General features: G+C 50.2%; 1 protein-coding gene and 1 long non-coding RNA gene across 3 annotated transcripts in view; one reads left to right on the top strand and one right to left on the bottom strand.

Annotated features, from left to right (window-relative positions):
* SFXN5 (sideroflexin 5) overlaps nt 1-25747 on the bottom strand; it is a 92053-nt gene that overhangs the window by 49491 nt on the left and 16815 nt on the right. The window contains exons 3-6 of one of the 2 annotated variants that reach the window (XM_083458996.1): nt 18184-18261; nt 8186-8212; nt 6339-6393; nt 3659-3684 (exon numbers count right to left, since the gene is read on the bottom strand). In XM_083458996.1, the coding sequence (XP_083315122.1) occupies nt 3659-3684; nt 6339-6393; nt 8186-8212; nt 18184-18261 (186 nt within the window). The remainder of the gene's footprint in view (nt 1-3658; nt 3685-6338; nt 6394-8185; nt 8213-18183; nt 18262-25747) is intronic. The other variant, XM_083458997.1, reaches the window with a different exon arrangement.
* Nucleotides 3-3584, top strand: LOC310686013. The gene is made up of 4 exons (XR_014515638.1): nt 3-267; nt 515-587; nt 865-1098; nt 3403-3584. It is a non-coding gene; the product is annotated as an uncharacterized lncRNA (long non-coding RNA).

Genomic DNA, 25747 nt, shown 5'->3' with positions numbered 1-25747 from the left:
AGAGAGAGAAGGGGGAGATTTCAGGGAAGACGGTGGGTGGGGTTGGGCATTTGGGGAGGGATGGGACTGCCTCTCCCAACAGCAACTGACAACGCCCCACCTGCCCTTCTCCAAGGGCGGCCAAGAAGCTCCACCATGAAGCGTGAAGCCATAGAAAGCCATACAAAGCCAAGCGTGCATTGAATCTCTGTTTGGGACAGGTGGACCCGGAAGGAGTCTGAGGGAAGCCAGGAAAGGCTGTAGAGGAGTAAGAGGGTTCTGCCGCCGGCAGGTGGGGGCTGTGAGGATGGCGAGGGGAGAGCGACTGAGAGTGGGTGGCCTGCAAGAGGCGCATGGGGTGCAAGTGCTCTCCCTATGGGAAGAAGTCTGCCAAGGAACACACAACTCTATTTCTACTTACTGGCTGGGGTGGCGCGAGAGAGGCTGGAGACCAAAGCAAACTGGGAAGTTCCCGACCCCCCACTACTCCAGAAATGGATGCACCAGTATGTTATGTATCTTAACTCCTTTGCAGATGCAGACATGTTTGCTCATTAAGTTCCTGTTCTCACCTGCCCTGGAGATCAAGATGGGCCACAAACATTAAGGTGATACACAGCCCCACAGAAGTCAGACTGAAAATACAGACATAGATCTGGGGGGGGGGGGGAGCCTAAGAGCCCTGGCCACTCCAAGCCAGGCGTAGTCCTAAGGGAGAGGAGCCTGTCTCCCACCCTTTTCTACCTGGCAGGTATTCAACAGGTGGGGCTTTTCCACGTCGCTGCCTCTGTGTGTGGCTGGTCAGAGTGAAAGATCCCTGCCGCCGTGCATGTGTGTAACCTTCCTCAACCGCAAGGTGATTATATCAAACCGGTTCCCCAACAGGTCTATCAGATCCAGGGCAAAGAGCTCTGGCTCCCGAACGAGATGAGGACACAGCCAGGTCCTCTTCCCAGGCTGTTCCCAGAGCCACCTTCAGATGCCCGGCCTGACTGACTGCCAGTCTCCTTCCTCCCTACCAGGATCTGCTTGATGCACCTTCCTGACCTCCCTCTGCTTGCTGGGCAAGTGAGAAGAGACACAGCAGACGAGTCTAACACGATGCAGTGGAGAAAAGGGGTAAGACTAGAACTCAGGGCTATCCAGTGAAGAGCCAGGAGAGATCCCAATGGAAGAAGGGCTTCACACAGCGGCAGATTGTTCAACTATGGAATACATCACAAGAGCACGAGAAGAACCCTGCTGGATCCAGCCAACCAGTCCAGCATCCTGTTCTCGCAGAAGCCAACCAGCTGCCCATTGTGCGAAACCTCCAAGCCCAGGAGCCCTCTCCCCTCTTGAGGTTTCCAGCAACTGCCTCTGGCCCGTGTCCTGCCTGTGGGCTTCCTTCCTTTGGGGCGTCTAATTGACCACTGGGAGGAGGCTGGACCAGATGGGTCCCCCGTGGCCTGATCCAGCTGCATGCTTCTCCCTGGGTTCTTCTGGCCCCAGGCCCCACACTCCAGGCACAAGGAGCCACCAGTTCTCTTGGCTTACAAACGAAGCCCTCTGGAGGGCGGCAAATGCTCGCCCCTGGTTTAGCCCACCCTGAAGTGGAGGCAATGGAGACCCACACCGCCGTGGGGAGAGGGAAGGGGGTTCCCAGTTCCACTCCCTCCATCGCCACCCGCTTCTTCCCAGTATGCTCAGTTTGAGACTCAGACTGCGAGAGCAGACGGCCAATTATGTCACTACATTTCACAGATCAATTGGCATAAATGTTAAAATTAAAATGTAACATTTGAACATCGGTTTTTCCCCCCCCTTTCCTTTTCTGCTTTATGACAAGAGGTTCCAGTTTATCATTTGCAGCTCACAAAACTGAGCTCTGCTGACAGCTCTCAGCATCTCTGACAGGTCTGGATTCGGGCCGATTTTGGTGTCAACCTGATCGCTATCTCAAAATTTGTGTTTAACTTTTTGCAAAGTTAATTACAGATTACCACCCAAATGTTAAACATAAATAAGGACACCTTTCCCCTCTCTGTGCTGGGAGCCATGCCAGCCCCTCCCTCAAGATCTATCATTACAGAAAGGGCCATATGTCTCCGGCAATGTGGCCCAGAATGCATCCATGGGAGGAATTCAAGCCTCAGAATAACTGAGGGGGAGCTGAGGAAGAACAGAGCAGAAGGGCAGCGCAGCCAGGAGGCTCTCTGCCGGGAGCGAAGACGAGGCAGCTGATTTCAGGTGGCATTAAGGGTGGCATAGATGACTGAGCCGTAAGAGACGTTCCTGCAAGGGACCTCCGGGAAAAGGATGCTTTAAACTGTGGCTGTCAATCCCACGCCAGGCAGGGATGGCCGCCAACCCAGAAGGCTTTATAAGAGGACTGGGCAAATTCACAGAGGAGGAGAGAGAGCTATGGGTGGCTCCTAGCCAGGGTGGCTATGCTCTGCCCTTCACCGTCAGAGGCAGCAAGGCTTCTGAATGCAGGGGCTGCTGGAAAACACAGGAGGGCAGAGTGTGACTCCAGTTCTGCTCAGGTTCTGCTCCCTGGTTTCTCGCAGGCATTGGGTTGGCCGCTGTGAGAACAGGATGCTGGACAAGGTGGGGCTGATCCAGGGGTCAGCAGGGGGCCGATCCACTGTCCCTCAGACCCTATGGGGGGCCGGACTATATTTTGAACAAAAAAAATGAATGAATTCCTATGCTCCACATATAACCCAGAGATGCATTTTAAATACAGGGGTCCCTCGGGATGTGAATGGGATCCATTCCGGAGCCCTGCGCGGGTTGCGATTCGCCGCTTCTGTGCATGCGCGTGATGTCATTTTGAGCGTCTGGGCATGTGGTGAAACCCGGAAGTAACCCGTTCCGTTACTTCTGGGTCACCGCAGAGCGCAACCTGAAAACGCTCAACCTGAAGCAACTTTAACCCGAGGTATGACTGTAAAAGGGCACATTCTACACATGTAAAAACACGCTGATTCCCAGACCATCCACAGGCCGGATTTGGAGGCAACTGGGCTGGATCTGGCCTTAGTTTGCCTAGCCATGGTCTGATCCAATAGGCTCTTCTTTATATTCTTAAGGGAACAAGACCAATCCGTCTTAGGACGCTGAGGAGACCCCTGCTCACATCTCTGTTAGATGTTCCCTATTTACTTCACCATAAGAAATTATTCTCAGGCATTCAGGCTGGGTCTCAGGCCAGGAGGGCTTCTCATTAAGAAGAAATATTTCTGGATCAGACTGAGCCTCTTCCATCCCTCCCTAAGACAAAAGGCGCACCCTGATGTCCAGAAATGGCATCCACTTCTGAACCTCAAATTCTGCCATCCAGACCCCACATTTTGCCCCACTTGCATCACCCCATTGACTTCAGCCAAGGGGGAAATGTCCCTTGTATTGTACTTCTAACAGCTTTATTCCTTCATTCAGAGCTTCAGGCAGATGGAGAAGCCTTTGCTGGGTGGCGAGAGGAACGAAAGCAGAGCGTGGCAGAGAGAAAGGAAGTGGATTCTTGCCAGGCTGAACCCAACCCAAGGTGGGCCGTTCCATCTCCTTCCTCCCCCCCCCCCCCCAGTGCCAGCAGAGGAGCATCATGTTGAGTGTCCCATGGAAAGGCCAACAGGGTACTTTGCACCAAACACGAAAGCCAAGCACAGTTGGAGCAAGAAGATGCAAAAATACTCACAATAGGTGTCCCAAAAGGAATGTAACCTACAGGAAGAAGGGGGAGGGGGACATATTTTAGTATATACAGAGAGAGACTCCATCACCCCAAAATAGGTTTATAGTCTAGTGCAAGTGATACCTCAGATGCAGAGCAGAGCAAAGAGACAAAAGACCTCCCCCTCCCCCAGACCCAGTGCCAGGTTTACATATAAGCTCAACAAGGTATAGCTTAGGGCCCCACTCTCTTGGGGGCCACCAAAAAATTAAAGGGGAAAAAACTGGATGTACATTTCCAAAAAAAAGATAAAAAACAAATGTGTTTTGTGTTGTGTAGGCTCCTATGATGTAAGCCATGGGCCTCTGCCTGCTAGCCTGCTCCCTAAAATATCACTGATTTAAAAAAAAGGTAAAGGGACCCCTGACCATTAGGTCCAGTCGTGGCCGACTCTGGGGTTGTTGCGCTCATCTCGCTTTACTGACTGAGGGAGCCGGCATACAGCTTCCGGGTCATGTGGCCAGCATGACTAAGCTGTCTCTGGTGAACCAGAGCAGCGCACGGAAACTCCGTTTACCTTCCCGCCGGAGCGGTACCTATTTATCTACTTGCACTTTGACGTGCTTTCGAACTGCTGGGTTGGCAGGAATCACTGGTTCGCTCCTTTCTATATATAGGGTGCCGACATTCTGCATGGACTGGTAGCATGGCAACATGTGCAAATGGCTTGAGATACCTCTTAGGTCTGTAAATGACTATATAGCATATATACAACACAAAAAAACAGCGACAATTTGTTGTTGTCAAAAGGCAGCTGGACATATAAAGGGTCCCATTACCTTCAGTAGCTGAGGGCCTCATCAAACCTCAATCCTGTCCAGAACTGTGTCTGTGTTTTTCCTGTGTCTCAGGTGACATTAGGATTCTGCCCACCATCCTTTGCTACTGAACTCTGACATTATTATTATTATTATTATTATTATTATTATTATTATTATTACCACTACTACTACAGACCCTCCAAGAGTTTTTATTTTCCAGGGACATCCCTGATTTAGAGCAGCCGTCCCGGTTTATGATTTGATCCCGGAATGTCCCGCTTTTCCTTAGGACGTCCCTGTTTCCATGGGAGAAATGTTGGGGGGCATGGAGTTATGCAACCCCTGAGCCATCTGAAAGCAACCCTGTATGTTGGAAGCTGCCCAGAGTGGCTGGGGCAACCCCGTAAGATGTGTGGGGTATAAATAGGAAAATTATCATAATGGAATGGGATGTCCCTATTTTCACTGGAGAAATGTAGGAGGGGATGCTACTGCTACTATTATTATTTGTACGCCACTCTTCCCCTGTAGATCTCAGGGTGGTTCACAACATAAAATGGCAAAATAAAAATCTTAAAATACGTAAGGTACTCAGGCTAGAGGCAAGGATACCACAGGTCTCATCACATGTGTGAACACTTGCAGAGGAGTTAAATCTGACGTGCCATGAGCAAAACTACGTTCCTCCCTGAGGGATGCAATGCCAGTGGGGAGGCAAGAGTCTGAATCGAGGGAGCTGCTATTTGCGGTGGCTCTTGCAAGCCAATCCCAGCTGGTCACGCACTCAATGCAGCGCTTGGCTCTGGGGGAGAAAGAAAACTGCCGGGGCTCAGCCACGAGGCTGCCGAGCAGGTAAGGTCCACCCAAACACTTTTGGGAAGCTTTGTCTCAGTTATTCCTTTAAGCAGGGCTGCAATATTTAACCAATTAACTTGTCAAATCAATCAATTAAAAAAAAACCCCTCCGGTGTGTGAGTGAAGAAGGCACCCCCAGCCTATCAGGCAGGAATTTTGAAAAGAAAAGAAACATCATTTGTTTTAATGCAAGTCCTTTAAAAGGAAAGATGGCCAGTACCATCTTAAGACAACAAAGTGACTCTCAGCATCTTTAAGACTAACAAATTTATTGCAGCATAAGGTTTTGTGGGCTGAAGTCCACTTCATCACTTTCGCGTCTGACAAAGTGGGCTTGAATCCACGAGAGCTTATGCCAAAATGAATTTCCTAGTCTTTAATGTGCCGCAAGAATCACAGAATTGTCAAGTTGGAAGGGATCCTGAGGATCATCCAGAAGAGGCATCTGTCCCACACGGGGATCGAACCTGCAACCTTGGCGTTATCAACACCACGCTCTAACCAACTGGGCCCCTTGTTGTTTTTGCTGCTCCACATCTGGATCTTCCTAAGAGAGACCTTCCTGTTGCCCTTCCTCTCATAAGGCAGAGGCTCCCTATTCTTCCTAAAGCAATGCAAAAATGAATCTGGAGGGGGCTCAGGGGCCACAAAAGCCAGCGGAAATTGCAGAAGCACAGCAGGAAGCAGGGGGCCTGCAGGAACGCTCAGCACAAAGATTTTTTTTAATGTTTAATTTAAATTGACAAATTCTGGTAGCCCAGTACCAAAGTAGGGAAGCTATGAGAGCAGTTGGTAGGTGTACACACACACACACACACACACACACACACAGTACATATATAATTTTAAAAGTTTTTATTTTAATTGTGAGGGGCTTGCAGACCCACAAAAGCCTTTTTGGCATCCTAAAATAAAAATGGGGGAATCCAAAGAGCAGTACAATATATTTTTGTTTAAGGATTGCTTGGGGGGGGAGGGTTGGGGAACATGATGCATCCAAGGAGCTTCTTTACGAGGTTGGGCCATACCTGACATTCTGAAAGGCATGAAAATCGTCTCGTTAGTGTCCGGATGGATGATGGCCTACAAGAAATCAGACACAGTGAAGGTACAGAGGAAGAGGGGGTGCCATCCCCAGTCCTGCCCTCCCAGCCGTGGTGCAAGTGAGTTGCCTACAACCCCAGGGATGATGGGGGGCAGAGGGTTTTTGTCCTGCGAGAGAGAGGTGGTCCTTGGTGACATGTTGACAGCTGTACTTTTTCTCCTGCCTCCATGACCTCCTTTATAACCCCCCCGACCCCCCCCATATACATTCAAAAGGCACAAACCGCAAGCAGGTCTGGCTAGCACTGAAAAGCTGCCCCCCATGCACATTGTCCCCGCCCCCAGCTAAACGCTCTCAAGCCACAAGAGGAGGTGGTATTTGAAAAACAAAAAACCAATAAAGAATTTTGAATTTTATTGTTATTCATGTTTTTATACTGGAATTTATGCTGCTTTTACAATTAAGTGTTTTAAATTTGTTGTCAGCCGCCCTGAGCCCGGTTTTTGAACCGGGAAGGGCGGGGTATAAATTAAAAAATATTATTATTATTATTATTAATTTATTTTATTATTTTTATTCCCCCGATTCAGTCGGACTATGTAAGTGCGACAGAGGGTCTATTATGTGAGAAAAAGACCTTTGCTGAAGTTTTGACTATGATTGCACTCCAGAGTTACCAAGGGTTTCCCTTCCAACTGTGGGTTTCCCCCCCCCCCCCATCCCTGGAATATATGGCATAATTATGAAAAAGGGAAGGCTTTTGAGCATGCACAGAATATCCTTCCTTTGCCAATAAGCAACCACTGCCAGTCCCCAAGGATCCGGGGTGAGAGGGAAGGGGCCACAGTCAGGCAAGGACCCCCCACTGCCTGCTCCCCCCCCCCCAGCACCTCACACCAGCCTCTCCTTTTAGAAATTAAGAACCAATCTCCTTTGGCTTAAAACGGGACAAGCAGAGCCCAGCCTGCCTCAGAAACTATGCAGCAATGAAGGACTTTTAGAAGGCAGAAACTCCATCTGGGGAGGTCCACGCTTATTTGATTTACAGGCAAAGTTGTTGTAAATGAGAAGACAATTAACTGATCAACACGTTGGGGTACCTAAAGAGTGGGTAAAGGTAAAAGTACCCCTGACCATTAGGTCCAGTCGCGGACGACTCTGGGGTTGCAGCGCTCATCTCGCTCTATAGGCCAAGGGAGCCGGCGTTTGTCCACAGACAGCTTCCGGGTCATGTGGCAAGCATGACTAAGCTGCTTCTGGAGAACCAGAGCAGTGCACGGAAATGCCGTTTACCTTCCCGCCGGAGCGGTACCTATTTATCTACTTGCACTTTGATGTGCTTTCGAACTGCTAGGTTGGCAGGAGCTAGGACCGAGCAACTGGAGCTCACCCCGCCGCGGGGATTCGAACCGCCAACCATACAATCGGCAAGTCCTAGGCTCTGTGGTTTAACCCACAGCACCACCCGCGTCCCCTAAAGAGGGGGTACACCTGGAGAATCCTCTAGGCTGCTTTACCCTTTGTTGGATTTAGCAGGAGCATCACGCCTACCTGCAATTGGGCCTATTCCCCCCCCCCCATCAGCATCCCCATGGGCTTGGAAACCATGCATTGCCTCTCTCTTGGTCTGGGGCCCCTGCAGCGACTCCTCCTTGACCCTAATGGAAAAGGGAAGCCAAGGGCAGCTCCCAGGGCAAGGAAAGGCCAGGCACCCCGTTGGGCAAACAGAGCAGTCAGCCAAACAGACAAGGACAAGCAGCACTCGCCACTTTTGCAGGAAGGCAAAAAGGCAGCAGCAGCACGATAAAAGAGAAGCAAAGAGTGGGTTACCTGTTTAATTTTTTGTGCTTTCCAAAGCTAGAAATACAAAAGAACATAATTAATGTTGCTTGTTAGGGGGGGAATCAGTCAGGTGAGCCCAGGAGCCTGCAGAGTCGGTGCACATGCAAAACAAATGTCACAGGATGCAAGGCCAAGAATCCACAACCCAGTTTGCCTCTGAACAAATTCACTGTGGAAACCGAAGAACGAGTTTCCTGAACATCCCACCATTTTCCAAAACACGAGATGGGTGGTGGTCCCTGGCAAGATGGGGGCCACCTGAGCAGCGCTTGCAACCCCACCCAGCAACCAAGAGCTTATCCACGCTTAGGTTTTGCCCTGCCCTTTGCAGGCACAGGTCCACGCTTAAAAGTTCCGTGTTCAAGCATTGTTGTGTTTTGCCCAGAGCTTTCCCCACAAAAGCCCACCCTTTGACGCTCAATCAAACAGATTAAAGTTTAATTAAAACAAGAGAAATGTGGGACAGGCTGCCCATGGGCATAGCCAGGATTTATGGGGGGGGGGCAGAACCGAGCGACGCATCCACCCCTCCCGCCAGGTGAGGATTTCTGTGTGAGGTTCTTGTTAAAATTCCAAGAATTAAAAAACACATTCTAGGTGAGTACCATAGATTCAGGCATATTAGGCGGCTGGGCGTATAAGACGACCCCCCAAATTGGCAGCTGCCAATTTGGGGGGTCGACTTATACGGCGAGTCATACGCGGCAGCTTCACTGGGCAGCGGCAGTGGGCGACGGGCTCTGCGCCGGGAGGAAGCTGCCCAGCGATGCTAAGCCGGCTTCGCTGGGCGGCTTCCTCCTGGTGCGGAGTGCAGCCTGCCGCCCACTGCCGCTGCCCAGCAAACCCATACCCGGCGTATAAGACGACCCCCGACTTTTTAGAGGGTTTTCCGGGGTTAAAAAGTCATCATATACGCCAGAATCTATGGTACTTTGCATCAATGGATGTATAAAGTGCAAGGGCACCCTGGCACCTGCCAGCTCAAATAGCAGAGCATGACACTCCTAATCTCAGGGTTGTGGGTTTGAGCCCCACGCTGAGTGGAACCAGATGGCCCTCGTGGTCCTTTCCAACTGTACGATTCTACGATTGTATTATTTTGTATTCAGATAACAGAGAATACAATCACATCACTCCAAATGGCACAACACTTTTCAAGAATGACCCACTGCACTCTTCCAAAAAGTCCTCTGAGCAGTGGAATCCTAGGCATGTCTACTCAGAAGTAAGTCCCACTGAGCGGACCTGACTGCAGTTAAATTGGCCTCTGGGTGACTGCTTTAGCACCCTAAATTTTAGCACCCTAAACCAGCAATTCAGCAGATTTGGACAAGTGTAGCTGACTCAAGAGACATCGGGACTTGGAATACCCGGGGTGGGAACTGCAGCATGGCACCCAGCCCCCATCTCCCCTGCAGTATCTGACTCTCTTGTAGTCCCAGGGAGAAGAGCCCTGCCGGAACCAATGGGTTTACTCCAATGTAAAATAGCATGCAACCTAATGGAGTCAAGTTCTGAAAGTGACAAGATAATAAAAATGCACTCAAACAACACTTTACTGACGTGAATTAATTAGTCCTCACATCATCCTCCTAGGAAGCAAGGAAGGATTCAGGCAAGGGTCACTAAAGGGAGCCAGACCCCCAAGACACCTCCCAAGAGGGGCTGCTTCTCACATGATCCTCATGTAATGGTGCAGGCAGCAGGGGGGGGGGAAGCAGGTGAGAAAAGGGTCTTCCTAAGGTTAATTCCAGTAGTGATGTATGGAAGTGAGAGCTGGACCATCAAGAAGGCTGATTGCTGAAGAATGGATGCTTTTGAATTATGGTGTTGGAGGAGACTCTTGAGAGTCCCATGGACTGCAAGAAGATCCAACCTCTCCATTCTGAAGGAAATCAGCCCTGAGTGCTCACTGGAAGGACAGATCCTGAAGCTGAGGCTCCAAGACTTTGGCCACCTCATGGGAAGAGAAGACTCCCTGGAAAAGACCCTGATGTTGGGGAAGATGGAGGGCCCAAGGAGAAGGGGACGACGGAGGACGAGATGGTGGGACAGTGTTCTCGAAGAGACCAGGATGAGGGAGGCAGTGGAAGACAGGAGGGCCTGGCGTGCTCAGGTCCAGGGGGTCATGAAGAGTCGGACACGACTAAACGACTCAACAACAACAAAGGTTATTTAGAAAAGAAGGGCAGGGAGAGAGATGCCCACCTTGCCTGGCCTGCCGATCTCTGGGGTGTGGAAGAGGCAGCCAGAGAGAAAGGCTTCCCAAGGAGCTTCTCAAGGAGCAATACAGTTTGAAGAAACCCAAAAGTGGCAGGACCCCGATTCCTCCAAATCCACAGCCACTGGGGACAGCCAAAGGTCTGTGGCACAGCAGCTCTACCTGAACGAGGAAGGCAGAAGCTCACATCTCCCCCTTCTCTTTGCCACGGGCGCAGACATCTGGGTCTCAGGAAAGCCGAGTGCTCCCTTCCCCATTCCCCACAGCCTCACTCAGACCCACAGTCAAGTCCCCAATTGCTCAGGAGGTGGATCTGCTGAAGCTGAGAGTGTGTCAAAGCACCCCTCGCCCTGCCATGGAGGCTGGTCCATTAGGAGGCACGCAGGGGGCACTGCCCCACCAGCCTCAAGCTACCCTGTCTGCCAGCCTCCTCCTCTGTGTTGCCCCTCGTGGAATTTAGCAGGGAAGAAGAGGGGGACAAAGCTGGAATAAGGTGGCCCCGCCTGGCACCACCTACGGCAGGTCTCCCCGTCTTCTGCCCTACCATCCCCAAGGGGCACCCGCTGCCACCGCACACCAGCTGGTGAAACAGGCTCTGCCCTGGCCACCTCCATCAGGCACCTTGTGGGAAACTGGGGCAAACTGGGGGGCCTTTAATGGGGGACCCTTCCTCCCGCTAAGGGCTGTCAAAGGGCTTCTCAGGCTGCAGGCCCCAGCATCCTGCAATCTGTATCTTGTGCAGGGCTGAGTAATACTTAGGCGCCAGGCGAGGCGGGAGGAAGTGCAAAGTGCCATTTTACTGCAAACAGACCTCTTCGCTCTTCATCAACAGTGTAAAAGAAAAGCCATTTATCCCCGCAAAGGGATGCTGTTTGGCCTACGGCAGACTCACTGTCCTCTGCTGTGCCTGAGCCAGCGGGAGGGGCCCTTCCCGCTGCTAGCCTGATTGAAGGGGGAGCCCGGCAATAAATACCTGCCCATTAGGGTGGCAGAGTCTCTTTGCACTTCAGCCACAAAGGGAGATGAATCCGTCTCCAGGCAGAGAGAGCTGCGGAGGAGGCTGCATTCGGCAAGGGCGAGGAGGGGTGCGAAGTCGAGGAAGGCAGGCGGAAGCAGGCTGGAGATTGGGAAGGGGAGAGCAAGCCCACCTCCCCGGGAGCAGGCCAGCGGAGGGCGGTGCCTAGCCATCCCGTTTCACAGGGGGGCATGCTTGTGTTAAATGGGTGGCGGTTTCCATTTAGCTCTTCTGCAGCAGCTGGTGGGAGCAGTAATTAAAAGGACTTAAAGGTGAGGGAAGCGGCAGCTGGGTGAGATACCTTGCCGCCAGGAGGCTGTGGTCAGAGGCACGGCCAGCGGAGGAGAGCGAGGCAGAAAGCAGGACGGGCTGGAGATCGTCTACACCAGAGAACATCAGAAGAGCCTGCTGCTGGATCAGGCCCATGGCACATCTGGTCCAGCATCCTGTTCTCATAGTTGCAAACAGGTGTGCCCAAGGGAAACCTGCAGGCAGGATCCAGGCAGGATTCTCCAGCTGTGGAGGCAGAGCTTGGGGGTAATGGCCCCCTCCTCAGCGAGGAAGGACATTTGTCTACATGCCTCATCTGACAACTGTGAGCCAAAAGCTGTGAAGTTTCCTGCACCTACATAGACTGGAGTTTTGCAACAGAAGAGGCAGGCAGGGGCCCTCTAAATCAGGGGTCAGCAACCGAAGGCCCATCGGCCACAAGTGGCCCACAGGGGTCGTTAAACCAGCCCATGACCCACCCCCAAACCGAGCCGACCGCTCAGCGAGTCCCCGCTCGCTGTGCTAAACTGGCACTGCGCGGTGTGGGGACTCGCTTCTGCGGCACCGGAAATTGCATCTGCACTTGCGCAGACACCGGAAATTCCAGGCGCACGCGCTTATGGGATCTCCGCTGGAGTGAACCGGCTGGTAAACCTTGCTGACCCCTGCTCTAAGTGACCAGCCTAGGCTAATTACCAGGAAAATATATGGGGAAGTCCCCTGGCTGAAGTGTTAATATGATAAGAAGGTGAAAAGAGCCTGGATTGGGCCAAAGAGGGCTCCTCAAGCCCAGCCTCCTGTTTGTACAGTGGCCAACCAAATGCCTCTTCTTGGAAAACCCCAAGCAGGATTCCAGCACAAGAGCAACTCCTGGGGGAGGGAGTTCCATAGTTTAACAATGCACTGCATGAAGAAGTCGTTTCTTTTATCTGCCCTGAAGCTTCCGACATTCTGAGTTCTAGTCTTATGGGAGGGGGATAAAAGCTTTCTATCATGTCGCCTCTTCCTTGTCTTTCAGAAGGAAGAGGAGAATACCCCCAAAATTATTACTGGGGGGAGAAGGGGCCCTGTTCCCAGCCTCACAGGCATCTCCACAGAGCCAAGAAGCTGAGCTGCAAGCCAGAGAGCCCTAGAAACTTAGCCCTAGGCAGCTGGTCCATCCAGACACAGGCTTCTCTATCAGGATGTCTCAACGTGCCATGCTTGGTGGCTCCTCTGATCTTGCGGGTCCTTTGGGCCGGCTGGAAAACAAGCTCCAAACTTCCTCCACAAAGGGGGAAACTCCTAGGAGGGGACCGTGGAGGTTTGGTAGGAGGTTTCAAAGTCTGCTGTCATTTCTGCTCACTCTCTCTTTAAACAAGAGCGACATCTATTCAGCGCTTCCTCTGAGTTCTCAAGCTTCACAAACAAATTAACTTAGTAGGTAACCTGTGCTCCCAAACTGGGGCTCCGTACACCAGGTCCAGCAGATTGGCAGCCCATGCAATCCTTCCAGCAGAGGCGTAGTGGAGTCTGCTCCAGGGAGCAGCCAAGACAGGGATTTTGCTCTAGCCACGCCACCCGGGTCAACCTCAGGGGCAGCCCTACAAACAGAACACTACAGTAGTCCAACCTGGAGGTTACCCATCAGTTGACAAAACTGATCGGGCTACCTGGGTTCAGAAATGGCCACCTGACCCTCCAAGCGATGGGAGATTCAGCCCCCAAAACCTGGAAGGGGCCAGGTTAGTGGAGGCTGCAGCGTCACGCTTTCTGTATGCTCTGCTAAGCAGGGATCACGACAAGCTGGAACTGAGCAGGAGAGCCGAGAAGTTGCCCCCGCAGCCCCGGAGGCAGCCCAGGCCCTGCCGACTTCCTCCTCCCCACGGCAACCCACGCAGTGCTGGGAAACCTTGGCGATGGGGGCCGACAGCCTGTTACCATCATTAGCGGCACACAAGGACGAGCTCCGATGAGCAGCCTTCAGCGGAGGAGGAATTGGGTAACACCTCTTCCTCAGCAAGCTGTTCGCTGGACATTCATCACTGGTTCCACAGCAGAGGAGCCTGGTGCCTCCCCCCCCCCCATTAATTTCTGTCATTAATGAGCTCTGGGGCCTGTCCTGCAGCTCCACATCCCAAGCTGGCCTGGCTGAGGAGGGCTGCCCAAGCATGCTCAAGCCCCCCAAAGCAGCCAGGAACCAACAGCCAAGGAGGGAAGTCAGGCAACTTCTGCCAGGTCAGACCAGGGGCCCCTCTGTTTGAGAACTGTGTCTGCACTGCACTGTGCCAGTGTGGTGTAGTGGTTAAGAGCGGTAGTCACGTAGTCTGGGGAACCGGGTTCGCGTCTCCGCTCCTCCACCTGCAGCTGCTGGGTGACCTTGGGCCAGTCACACTTCTCTGAAGTCTCTCAGCCCCACTCACCTCACAGAGTGTTTGTTGTGGGGGAGGAAGGGAAAGGAGATTGTTAGCCGCTTTGAGACTCCTTAGGGTAGTGATAAAGCAGGGTATCAAATCGAAACTCCTCCTCTTCTTCTTCTTCTTCTTCTTCTTCTTCTTCTTCTGCAGCAGATGCGTCCTGGAAGCTCCCGCAAGCAGGATGCAAAGACAGTAGCGCTGCCCAGCCCAGAACAGTCCCTCCTTGCCCCCAGCATCACATCCCAGGTGGCTTGGGTAGGACATGGGGGAGCAATGCCATCAAATCAAAGAATTGTAGATTCCAACCCAGGAATCACAGCTAAAGAATCCCTGACAAATGACCGGTCAGCCAGACACACACTTTGAGAAACGGGAAGACTCTGGAAACAAGAGGAGCTACCAGCGAAAGAAGAATGGAGAATGAAAATGATGGACTATGCAGAACTTGATAGACTGACAGGAAGGATCTGAAATCGACAAGATCAGAGATTTACAGAAGACTGGAAGAAATTTGCAGAGTATATGCAAAAAATAAGTGACAATCAGATAACGTTTGTAAGTTTTAATTAAGCTCTGTGAAAAGAAATGTCAGAATAATATTAAAAATAAGGGAAATTAAATAATAGTAATGTAATTATAATTTTAGAAATGTGGAGAAAGTAAGGAAACGAAGGAATATCAGATGGGTTGAGGGAAGTCAACAAGCAGAAATGGGATGTAACTAAATTGTATGGACTGTATAATTTTGTATTGAAAAGTGAATAAAAATATTTTTAAAAAAAGAGAGAGAAATGGGAGGACTCAGAAACGCTGCCCCTTCTTCCCCTCCGCCTCATCATCTGGCATTTCAGCGCAGAGGAGGCAACCATGTGAAGTGCTGAGATGGGGACAGACAGAACTGAGCATTCCTAGTTAAGAATGAATCAAATACACTTAACTGCAGTGCACTTTTGCGACACAAACAATCCCTTCTAAGCACTTCGGATCATCTTTTCCAGTAGCTATGACTACCTAGCTGGAGAAACAACTGTGGTTTGCCACAGTTGCTTCCACGCCGTTGCTGAGTGGCCCGCCACCGCTAAGTTTTGATCTGTTCTGTGGATGGATTACTTCATTTATTTATTTAACCCTGCCGCTGTACATCACATTATACGGAGCCACAAGAAGAATGCAACAGATCCTTGCTCTGCGCATTAGCAGTGCACTGCCTAAGCTTCCTGTGGTTCTGTTTTTGCATAGTGTAAAAACATTTTAATGAATGGTAGGTTTTGTGTGATTTTTTTAAAAATAGTACACTGTGTCTATGCTTATGTTTTTACAGGTGCTGCAAGTCTCTTGGAGACCTTTGGGTAACAAAGTGACTATCAAGTCATTGTCGTCATCACCATCATGGACTAAAGAGTTGGAGGAGCCCAGCGTTCTTCTGCTCACTTACATCCCCCATAATAGCTCATCTGGTAGAGGAAGGGCCAGAGAAGAGCTCAATGGCTGCCTCTTTTGGAGGCGGTCGCTCTCCAACCAAGGGAGCAGAGTTGAGGGCAGGCGCTCAAAGGTCTCTGGTCACTCCCAACGCTTGTGGGAACAAACTGCTCACGGTGCGCTCTCTGTGGTGCTGTGGCCCACCTGGCCCCATGCACACCTTCACGGGACCAGGAGAGGCCAGATGGGTCATCTGGAAGTATTGGGGGGGGGGAGATGCAAGTGGAAGAAAGGGACCAATGCCCGCTAGCAGCAGACCCCTCCTGCAATGGGGCCTTCCCCAAACACCAGCTGCTCTGCGCTTTTGACACATGCCAGACACTTATTAGCCCATCTGCCAGCAAGGCACTTTCCCTCCCAGCCTACTGGCTCACAGCCGCCACCCAGCACCATTCCTGGCAGTGCTCCTTGACACTCGCCAAGCGCAGAGCTGGCGTCGCGTAACTGCCACCCGCATCCCACGGGCAAAGTCTCCATTTCCCACCCACCCCAATTCTTCCCTGCTCCTGTAGCCCTTCTTTCTGGGACAAAGAGGCCTCTTCCCAACATTCAGGTAGGTTAGGCTGAACAAGGGCTTGTTGTTGGGAATCTGCCAGGGAGATAGTGTCCATCATGAGCCCCCAAGCCGGAGTTCTGGACGATCATCGATCTTCCGTAAACAGGCAGATCCAGCAGTTAGCGACACGAAGCCTTTGGAAATTCCTAGCCACATTCCAGGCTTGTGTACACTGTTTATCAGCAGAAACACAGCCAAAAGCTTGCACCGCAGAAGAGCATAATTTTACAGACTTTATTAGAACATGAACAGAACAAAAGAAAACACGTCCATTCTGTCAGCGTCTCTGAGCCGACTGAAAACGAAAGGAATATCAGCAACATAAACATCCTGTGAACAGGACATGCGCAGACTCTGTAACTTACAAAAGCCTGCTCCCTTTTAAGGTGGAACGGAAATATCCTAACACAAACCTGCTGCCTCTACACAGCCGATTCAGTGGTGATGCCCACCCAGGAGGGTGCAGAGGATTTTCGTGCAAACATTCTCTATCCCAGTTGTCCAAAAGTTGTCTGAACGAGGCCTTCCTGGCCACAGTAGTGAAGAACCCTGAACTGGCTGAACCATGAACTGGGGAGTGGGCAGGTCAATCTTTGGGCTTGAGCCTCTCCTGTAGAGGAAAATAACTCTGCTCCAAAACATATGTGGTCACAGCCAATGGGGGGGTCACTGGACAAAGCGTTGGTTGTGGACACAAGAAACCCAAGTTCAAATCCCAGCCCAGCCGCAGCAAAGTGAAAGGATGTGTCTCCCCTCCCAGATGCTCTCTGCAACAACTTGTTATGTCTAGACTACCCATGGATGGAAATCCAAACCATGCACCCCTGGCGCCATAGAGATGGGCACAGGGGGCAGGCAGCACACAGTGAAAGATATAGACCCCTCTGACTGCGAAGCTGCGCTTGCACCAAGTTTGTTCACACCCCTGGACAACTATGCCATGGTTCTCTGCCACAAGAGATGAGGGTGAGCACCAGTTTCAAGAGGATTAAACAGAGCAATAGAGGAAAGGCTTGCGAAGGCCGGTCGTCATGAGAGCTGAAAATTGAGCCTCCAAATTCAGAGGCAGCGCACTGCTGTTTCCCAGGTGTTGGGGACTGTCAAGCTCCTAAGGGCATTGGGCTGCATGTGAGGGTGCCGAAACAAAATCTGGCAGAAACTTGGGATCCCCAGAAATGTCCAGTGCTTGAATCAAATTGTGAATCTGGTTTTCTTTACCTCAGAACTCAGAACTCAAATGCTTTATAGACTTCTTGGCATCTTTTGATTGTTTGGATTCTGGCAGCTGTCAAAAATGAAACTTCATAACCTGACAAACACTGTCAAAACATTAAATACCACTGCATGTCAGCTGTCAAATAAAGTGTGAAATTTCAAACACTAAAGTCCAGCATCAATGAACATCACATATTAAAACACCCAATTAATATCTGGCAAATATTCAGAGGCTGGATGCGTACACAGATAGTGCCGTTTTAACCAGGTTTTCTTCCACAAGCCACATGTTGTCTCACGGACGATTCTATAAGCCCCACAGCTCGGTTCCTCCAAAGCTTCTATGTTTTGCCTTACACCTTTGTGGCTTGAGGAGCGTCTGGAGTAGCCAAACAAACCAGGGTTAAGCAAGCTTGTTTGCTTCAGATACAATGCCAAGCAGTAGTGAAAACAAGCCATGGTCCATAAATCAACAAACCATGGCGTCACAATGCGGTTTTTGTCGGGAAACCAACCATGGTTGGCCTTCTAGGCTGGGTTAAACATACCACGGGGCTTGGAGTGATGTGTGAAGTAGGATACAGAAAATATTCAATATCAGAATGCACAGAGGAGAATATTTGGCTCTAGGCTAGATGCATCTTTGTCTCGATCTAAATTATGGGTTTCCGATGCAGAAGGGAGCACATCTGATGTGCACCTGACCCTCAAAGTTGCAGACGCGCCTGTAGAGCACAGACCCCATTTTGGCCATGGAACTTATAGCAGCAGATCAGTAGGTTCTTATGCTTATGCAAAGCTTGTACAAAGATTCATGCATGTACAAAGATTTACCTCTTTGTTGGTGACTCCTGGGGGCAGAGTCCCATGTTTATAATCCTCCAGCAACTGCACAGCTTCTTTAAGACGACTCTGCACACAAACAACAAGCAGAGGTGAGAGTCAGCAGCAACTATTCCACAAAGGGGGCGGGGGGCTACAGCTCACACCAGGTGTCAAGAAACTACCCAGGGGCACCAGTTGGCCAAGACAGCACAGTCACTTCGCTGAATTTTAAAACTGCGAATTTTCTGTCCTCAAGGTCTGGTTGTGGCTTTGGCCGTCTCACAGGCAGGATGCTCTCTGCAACCAGGTGGACTAGGAAAGGGGACCCTGGGAATGCCAGCTCCTCCTGCAGGTGCACAAGAGCTGGACTGGCAGGACAGGAAGCCCTTTGGGGAAAGGCGTGGGAGTGGAGGGGGCCAGTTTAAGATACTAAAATCACCCCCCAGGCCCAAGGAAGACCTCAGTTACACAGTTCCGGAAAAATCTCCCTCAGGTCCTAGAAAATTAGATATATGTTTTACAGCAAGAAAAGTTCTGTTATTGGAAGAAATTACGTAAGTTGTGCAAAACGACCCAAGTATTTTCACTTGTCTGTCTGTTAGTTTATAAGAATCTTAATAAACCAACTCATTAAAAAAAAAATCAAGGTGATATGCAGTAAAATCATTAAAACATCATAAAACTTTAAATTCTAGAATCATAACATATGGAAGAAATGACCAACACTGAATCAAATTAATTAGCTAAAAATGCTTGGCGAAACCAATCCATTTCCAGCAAGTGAAGCAACATCAGGCCTGTCAGGTGCCTGCCTGGTTTCCGTGGGGGAAATGCCATGCGGTCATATACAATTATCAAGAGGTCCGTCTGCCCTGACAGCCTCAAGGGTAGTAGGTGGGCAACGTGATCTCCTGAGAAGTCCTCCTGTCCCCTCCTCTCCTTCATCCAGCCAGAGATTCAAAGTGGTTCTTCTTGAATTAAACAGAGTGAGAATGCAAACCTTGCCTCAGTCACATTGCTAAATGTAAAAAAAAGATGCAACACCAAAGTTCAAGTTTGAACACTGCTGTTGCTCTATCAAAGTTTACTGCAAGTTTTGAAGAAAAGGCCTTTTCGGAAAAAGAATCCAGTTGGCTCCAAAGGTTTTGGCTACTGGAGCCCCGCAGGAGGAGGAGGAGGAGGAGGAGGAGACCTTCACTTCGCGTTCTGCCACCCAGCTTGCTCCTTCCTCAGGCTCCCAATAATTGCACGGAGATCTCTTTCTTCCTTTTTCATTGCAACATCAAAGGCGGCTTTGCAGTTTGCTTGGGAAACTGCAGAACAGGGTGCCAACCTGAGAGCTGGAGGTGCAGCAAAGAGGGGGCTTTTTAGAGAGCTAATAAGAGGAGACCCCTCCCAACTCCCCACCCAGCCAACGCGCTCACTAGCCTAAGAAATTCCCTGCTGGCTTTTCATCAGACCAAAACGATAAACGGCAATGCATCTAGTGCTATCACATCCTCCTGAAAGCTAGTTATAGAAAAAACTGAGATTCTGAACACAGGGCGTTAGTTTATACCAAGTCGGAGCAATGGTCCCTCGGTACCCCGTCCCTGTGGTCTGCCACCGCACTTTGGCCCTTTCCCTTTCGCTCACCTTCTGCAAAAACAGGGCACTGTGCAGGAGAAAATGCAACGCTGCTGAGGCCACCACACAGAAGGCCCCGATTCAGACTCCGGATTATTGGCAAACCAAATTAGGTAAAACTGGGAGAAGATCTCAGGTAGGAGATCTCGTCTTGGAGACAGGAGAGGAGAGGGATGCTGTACATTTGCAAATGATCCATCACCCCAGAACACTGAAGGAAGGACACCACGCAGAAGGAGAATACATGGCGAATAATGGTCTCCTCCACCCATTCAGGTCATTGGTGGTGGTGGTGGTGGGGCTCTTTTCCAAGACCCACATAGGAGTGGGTCCCTCTCTGTCAAGGTGCCCAAACTGTGAAACCTTCTGCCCCAGGAGATGTGCTTGCCCCCCCCCCCCGATAGCCTATCAATCCCATGTCAAAACGATTCTTCTTCAGCAAGCCAAGGGGCCTGGCTGAGCTGTGGGGTTTACATGGGTCCACTATTTATCAGGCACCTCATGCAATGAGTCACCAAGGCTCTCCAGTTGTTTTTCTTACTAGTTTAGTTTTGAGCTTTATAAATTGTGTTATTATAATAATAATAATAAAATAATAAAATGTTATTTATATCCCGCCCTCCCCAGCCGAAGCCAGGCTCAGAGCGGCTAACAACAGTAAAATGATACTACATTCTAAAATCGTTTCATTATAAAATCGGTTCAAATCAGATTAATGGATTAATTGGGCTAGAGTTCTATGAGGATTGCCAAAGGAGGGGGTCAGACTGTGCCTTGGCCAAAGGCCTGGTGGAACAGCTCCGTCTTGCAGGCCCCGCGGAAAGATGTCAAGTCCCGCAGGGCCCTAGTCTCTTGTGACAGAGCGTTCCACCAGATCGGGGCCACGGCTGAAAAAGCCCTGGCTCTAGTTGAGGCCAGCCTAACCTCTCTGAGGCCTGGGACCTCCAAGGTGTTTTTGTTTGAAGACCGTAAGGTCCTCCATGGGACATACCAGGAGAGGCGGTCCCGTAGGTACGAGGGTCCTAGGCCGTATAGGGCTTTAAAGGTCAAAACCAGCACCTTAAACCTGATCCTGTACTCCACCGGGAGCCAGTGCAGCTGGTATAGCACCGGGTGAATGTGATCCCACAGCGAGGACCCCATAAGGAGTCTCTCCACGGCATTCTGTACCCGCTGGAGTTTCTGGGTCAGTCTCAAGGGAAGCCCCACGTAGAACGAGTTACAATAATCCAGTCTGGAGGTGACCATCGCATGGATCACAGTGGCTATTAATTATGATGGGTGGCACTTGAGTAGGTTTTACTCAGAACAGACCCACTGAAAGTAATGAACTTGACTAAGTTAGGCTCACTGATTTCAATAGATCTACTTATTATTTATTAAATTTATATACCGCCCTCCATTAATAAACCACAGGGCACAATGGTAGAAGAATGGCAGACGAAGATGATGGACTATGCGGAATTGGCAAAGCTGACGGGGAATATCCAAAACCAGAGTGAGCAAGCAGAGTGGAGTAAATTTATTCAATATATAGACAAACATTGCAAACACATAAAGACACTAGCTGGACTGCGATAAAGTTCGCAATGTTTAATAGAAGAAACTTTCTACTAATGCTTTAAGTTTTAAATAATTTAAGATAAATGTATAATTTAGACGGTATAAATGTGTGGATGTAAGATGTGATTTATAAAAACCAGATGACGGAATGGAGGGAAGTCAAATGCTCGGCAGAGTTATGAATTTATAAGGGGGATATGATGTTATAATATTGTTAAAAATGGAAAATTAATAAAAAAATATTTATTTAAAAAAAAGAAACAAAATACAACACAAAATGCATGCCCTTTGTAAACCACCTTCAGCACTGCTGCATGTAAGGGAAAGGTGATACCTGCTCTTAATAAATACAGGATATATAAAATATAAAAACCATTACTGGACATAAAATACCAAGGAACATAACCCTCAGGCCACATTGCACTGGGGTAATGGTGAGGCCCAGTCTGTCAGCCCAGGAAGCAATGTGGAAAGCCTTCTGGAAGATGTTTGGCCCAACCTTTGGTGGAATTTCAAATGAAAGAACATAGGAAGAGCCGGCCATGATCCAGGGTGATGGAAGTCATAGGAAAGCTTCCCTTGGTCTACGCTGACTGGCTCACCTGGACACCCAAAGCGTGCCTTGGAAGAGCAAAGAGGTGGCAGCCAGGAGACCACAGGTCATTCCGTCCCATGAAAAGGACCAGTGTCCTTATGGCATCTTGCTCACTGCGTACGGGTGCCATTAAGCGTTAGCCCAGAATCCAAGCCTTGCTGGACCTTTGAGCAAGGCAGAGTTTTCATGCCAAGAGCCAGAACATTCCAGTGAAGCTGGCAGCAGCAACAACAACAACAACAACAACAACAACATATATTTATGTTTATACCCCACCCATCTAGCTGGGTGTCAGGGAACTGCCATCGGAGGGACAGGAGGTGAAAGGGCTCACACAGGTTGGGAGAGACTCAGCAGCTGAAGAGGGAACCAGCAGGGGGAGAGAAGGAGCTCCGAGGGAAAGTGAGCGGGAGGGATGGCTCAGAGACACTTCCAGCGAAGGCAGTGGGGAGGTTTCAGGACCTCCTATAGGGACACCCACTCCGCGCCGGAAACTGTCACGCCGTGAGTCCAGAAGACGCGTTTCCGTCAAGGAGCTTTTATGTTGGAAGAGGTTCCGTAAGCAGCCACTGTCGGAATCTGCCAGCGACTGACGGAGCCATGCTTAAGGGGCTCCGTTACAGACAGAGGTTTGCGGACTTAACCAAACTCTGAGGGACTAGGATTTTACGCACAAGCAGCTCATCATCCCATCTAGCTGGGTTTCCCCAACCACTCTGGGCGGCTGACTATCTAAAATATCACACCCTGGGAGCCTCGTACCTATGGGACTGCCTCTCCTGATATGCCCCACAGAGGACCTTAAGGTCCATAAATAGCAACACCCTAGAGGTCCGGCGCCCTAAGGAAGTCAGATGAGCCTCAACCAGAGCTGGGGCCTTTTCAACACTGGCTCCGGCCTGGTGGAACGCTCTGTCTCATGAGACCAGGGCCCTGCAGGATCTGATTTCTTTCTGCAGGGCCTGTAAGACAGAGTTGCTCCACCTGGCCTTTGGCTTGGAATCAACTTGATCCCCCTCCCCCTCTTTCCTTTTTTCTTTCTCTTTCTGTGATGGAACTCCTAGTTGGGGACTTCCTTGGCTTTTTTCTGGCCCATGTAGGACCAGTCTGGATAGTTGGCCTTGGCAATGACTTGACGTTTTCATCAGCCCAAAGGTTTTTGATTTGAATTCCTACTGAAATGAGGCTGCATTTGATGTTTCAATGTCGTATTTTAATCTTGTTTTTAAGTTGTATTTCAATCAATTGTTTTATATCTGGTGTTAGCCGCCCTGAGCCTGGTCTTGGCTGGGGAGGGCAGGGTATAAAATTTATTATTATTATTATTATTATTATTAAGACAGAATAAAGCACCATACATTAAAAACTTCCTGATACAGGGCTGCCTTCAGATGTCTTCTACAAGTTGTTTAGTTCCTCTGGCAAGAGCCAGAAGCCACACGCTGGTTGCCGTTTCCGCCTCCCTCTGGCACCTCCTAAGCGGACCTTTGGTCCTGTGCGATGTCACTCTGCCCACAAGAAGCGCAGAATCACAGAACTGGGAGGGACTCCTGGGGTCATCTACTCCAGCCCCCTGCAATGCAATGCTCGCTAGGCTCCAGAATGGGGTTCCCACACTAAATGGGGGGGGCTAGGGCAAGGAGGGCACGTGGGCATCAGGAATCCGTTCCACCCTGTTTGTGGCAAAGACGGACCCCTCCGAGAGTCCTCCTGCCTTCCGAGGCCACCGCAACCTTGGGGGCAAATCCTTCGGAGATTAGCACCACAAGTTGTTGAGCCTTTCTTTGAAGGAAGACTAATCGAAGACTAATCCGCAGAAGCGACATGCCAAGCACATTGTACCCAGACATACAGCAATATTCCAGTTCCGTGCCGGCCGGGGAGATCAGCTTCCTAGAAGGAATGCAGGAGGGAATTAAGCAGTGCTTCTTTGGCACTCCAAATAACAGGCTCTGCCCCTGCAGACGAGTTCCTGAAGGGCAGCCACAACAGTCAAGAGGAAGAAGGGCAGAGGGGGCACTGTTGGGACCCCCTGGATGCCGCAGTGATCTGGGCACTGAGTTGGAGGCTGCAGGGGCTCCCCGTTGGGAGTTGGATCAGGTTCAGGGCTTGGAGTTGAGTGCTGAGCATGGGGAGAGCATCGCCTCCAAGGCCGCTGGACAGCAGTCGCCAGAGAAACCTCCAATTTGCACCCATGCACATGCAGAGAGGAGGGTCAGGCAATGAGGCTGCCAGGGCCCACCGCTAGCATCCCAGATAACCCAGATGAACTGCAGTGTGGTTGCTTCCTTCCAGGAGAAACATCAGTAGCAAATCTGGATTCTAATTTTCGCAAGGAGGGAGGGTTGGGATGGAGCTGAGAACCTTGCTGGCCCTTTCCTTCCCTGCCACGAAAGTGAGAATATTTTCCTCCCATTTAAACCAGATGCAGCTCCTGAGACAAAATAACTAAAAAAAAAAAGGCATGGAAAAGTTTGCAATGAAATAAAAGGGAGCGAAAGAGACCAGCTGACCCAAGACCTGTAGGAGGAAAGCCAGAAGCCTGCCCCCGACACACACCTAGATTTTGAAGGACTGACAATCCTTCTGGTGCTGTTTGTGCCCATGCAGAGAGAGAGGCAAAGTGAGTGGACGGTAACTAAGGAGCCGAGGGAAGTGACCCAGTTCCTCACAAAAAGCAAAGCAAACAAGAATGGTCTACTTAGCATTCGGGGAGCTCTTTGCATTTGCTGCTGGTATGTTTTCGATGCTGGGATTACCTAGCAGGAGTTGTTCTGCTTTGCAAGGGATCTACATGGCACACTGTGCTCCTCTGAATGGAATCAAGGGGGGGGGATTGCAAATAAATGAATGGCCCTGTCCTCTGCCCCCCCTCCCCACCCACCTTAACTGAGGAATCCTTTGTCATCGCTGTTAACAACAACCCTGGCCAAAGCCAATCGTTCTGAATAGGACAAATGGCACATGCAAACCATGTCCAATCTCTGCTTCAAACGTTTGTACGCTACCTTATCCCTTCTTTGGCACTAGAGAGTCAAAAATAAAACCCGAATGGACAAAAAGGACCAGTCCAGACCAGAGAAGGTTCAGCAGAGGACGGAGCTGAAAAGAAGCAGCGGGGGCTCCCACTTCCGGGGGCTGCTTTTGGGACGGGGTCCAGGTTCTGGCAGTGCCAGCAGCCGCGAGGACGCGATGTTCGCCAGCAGCAGGGCTCCCCCTCCAATGGAAAGGAGGTGCTGGGCTTTCATCACCCTCTTCTCTCCCTGCAGGTGGCCTGGGGGCTGTATCAGAGCTGCCAGGCCCCTCCGGGAGCCTCCCAGGCCTCTGCTGCGGACGACTCCACAGCCAAGCACCTCGCCTGCTTTCACCGATGGAAAGGAAAAGCTGCCAGCATCCCCATAACCAGGCTCCTTTGTGGAACTGTGTGTGTCTTCACCACGTTATTTATTTACTTATTTATTGCATAAAATTTATATACCGCTAGACTGTAAAAAAACAAAAAAACAACCTTCAAAGCGGTTTACGAGAAGATAAAACACCAAAATCAATTAAAAATTACAGCAAACATGAAAAAAGTTAAAATACTTGTTGTTGTTTAGTCATTTAGTCATGTCCAAAGCACAGGTGGCCCCTCCCAAAGCAACCTGCTTCTTACAAATGCAGAAAGGGTAATTTAACAAGTCTTATTTTGTATGTGTTTTAAAAACACAGGGCACCAAACGTTATCAGTTGAAATCCTCTACCTTAAAATGGTCTGGGCTCTTGTCCTTCCTACCTAGGTTCCAGGAT

Source organism: Podarcis liolepis, assembly GCF_965112155.1.
Source record: "Podarcis liolepis genome assembly, chromosome: 9".
NCBI classification, from domain to species: Eukaryota; Metazoa; Chordata; class Lepidosauria; order Squamata; family Lacertidae; genus Podarcis; species Podarcis liolepis.
The sequence above is the reverse complement of the archived record's forward strand: the minus strand, read 5'-3'. Positions and strand labels throughout refer to the sequence as shown.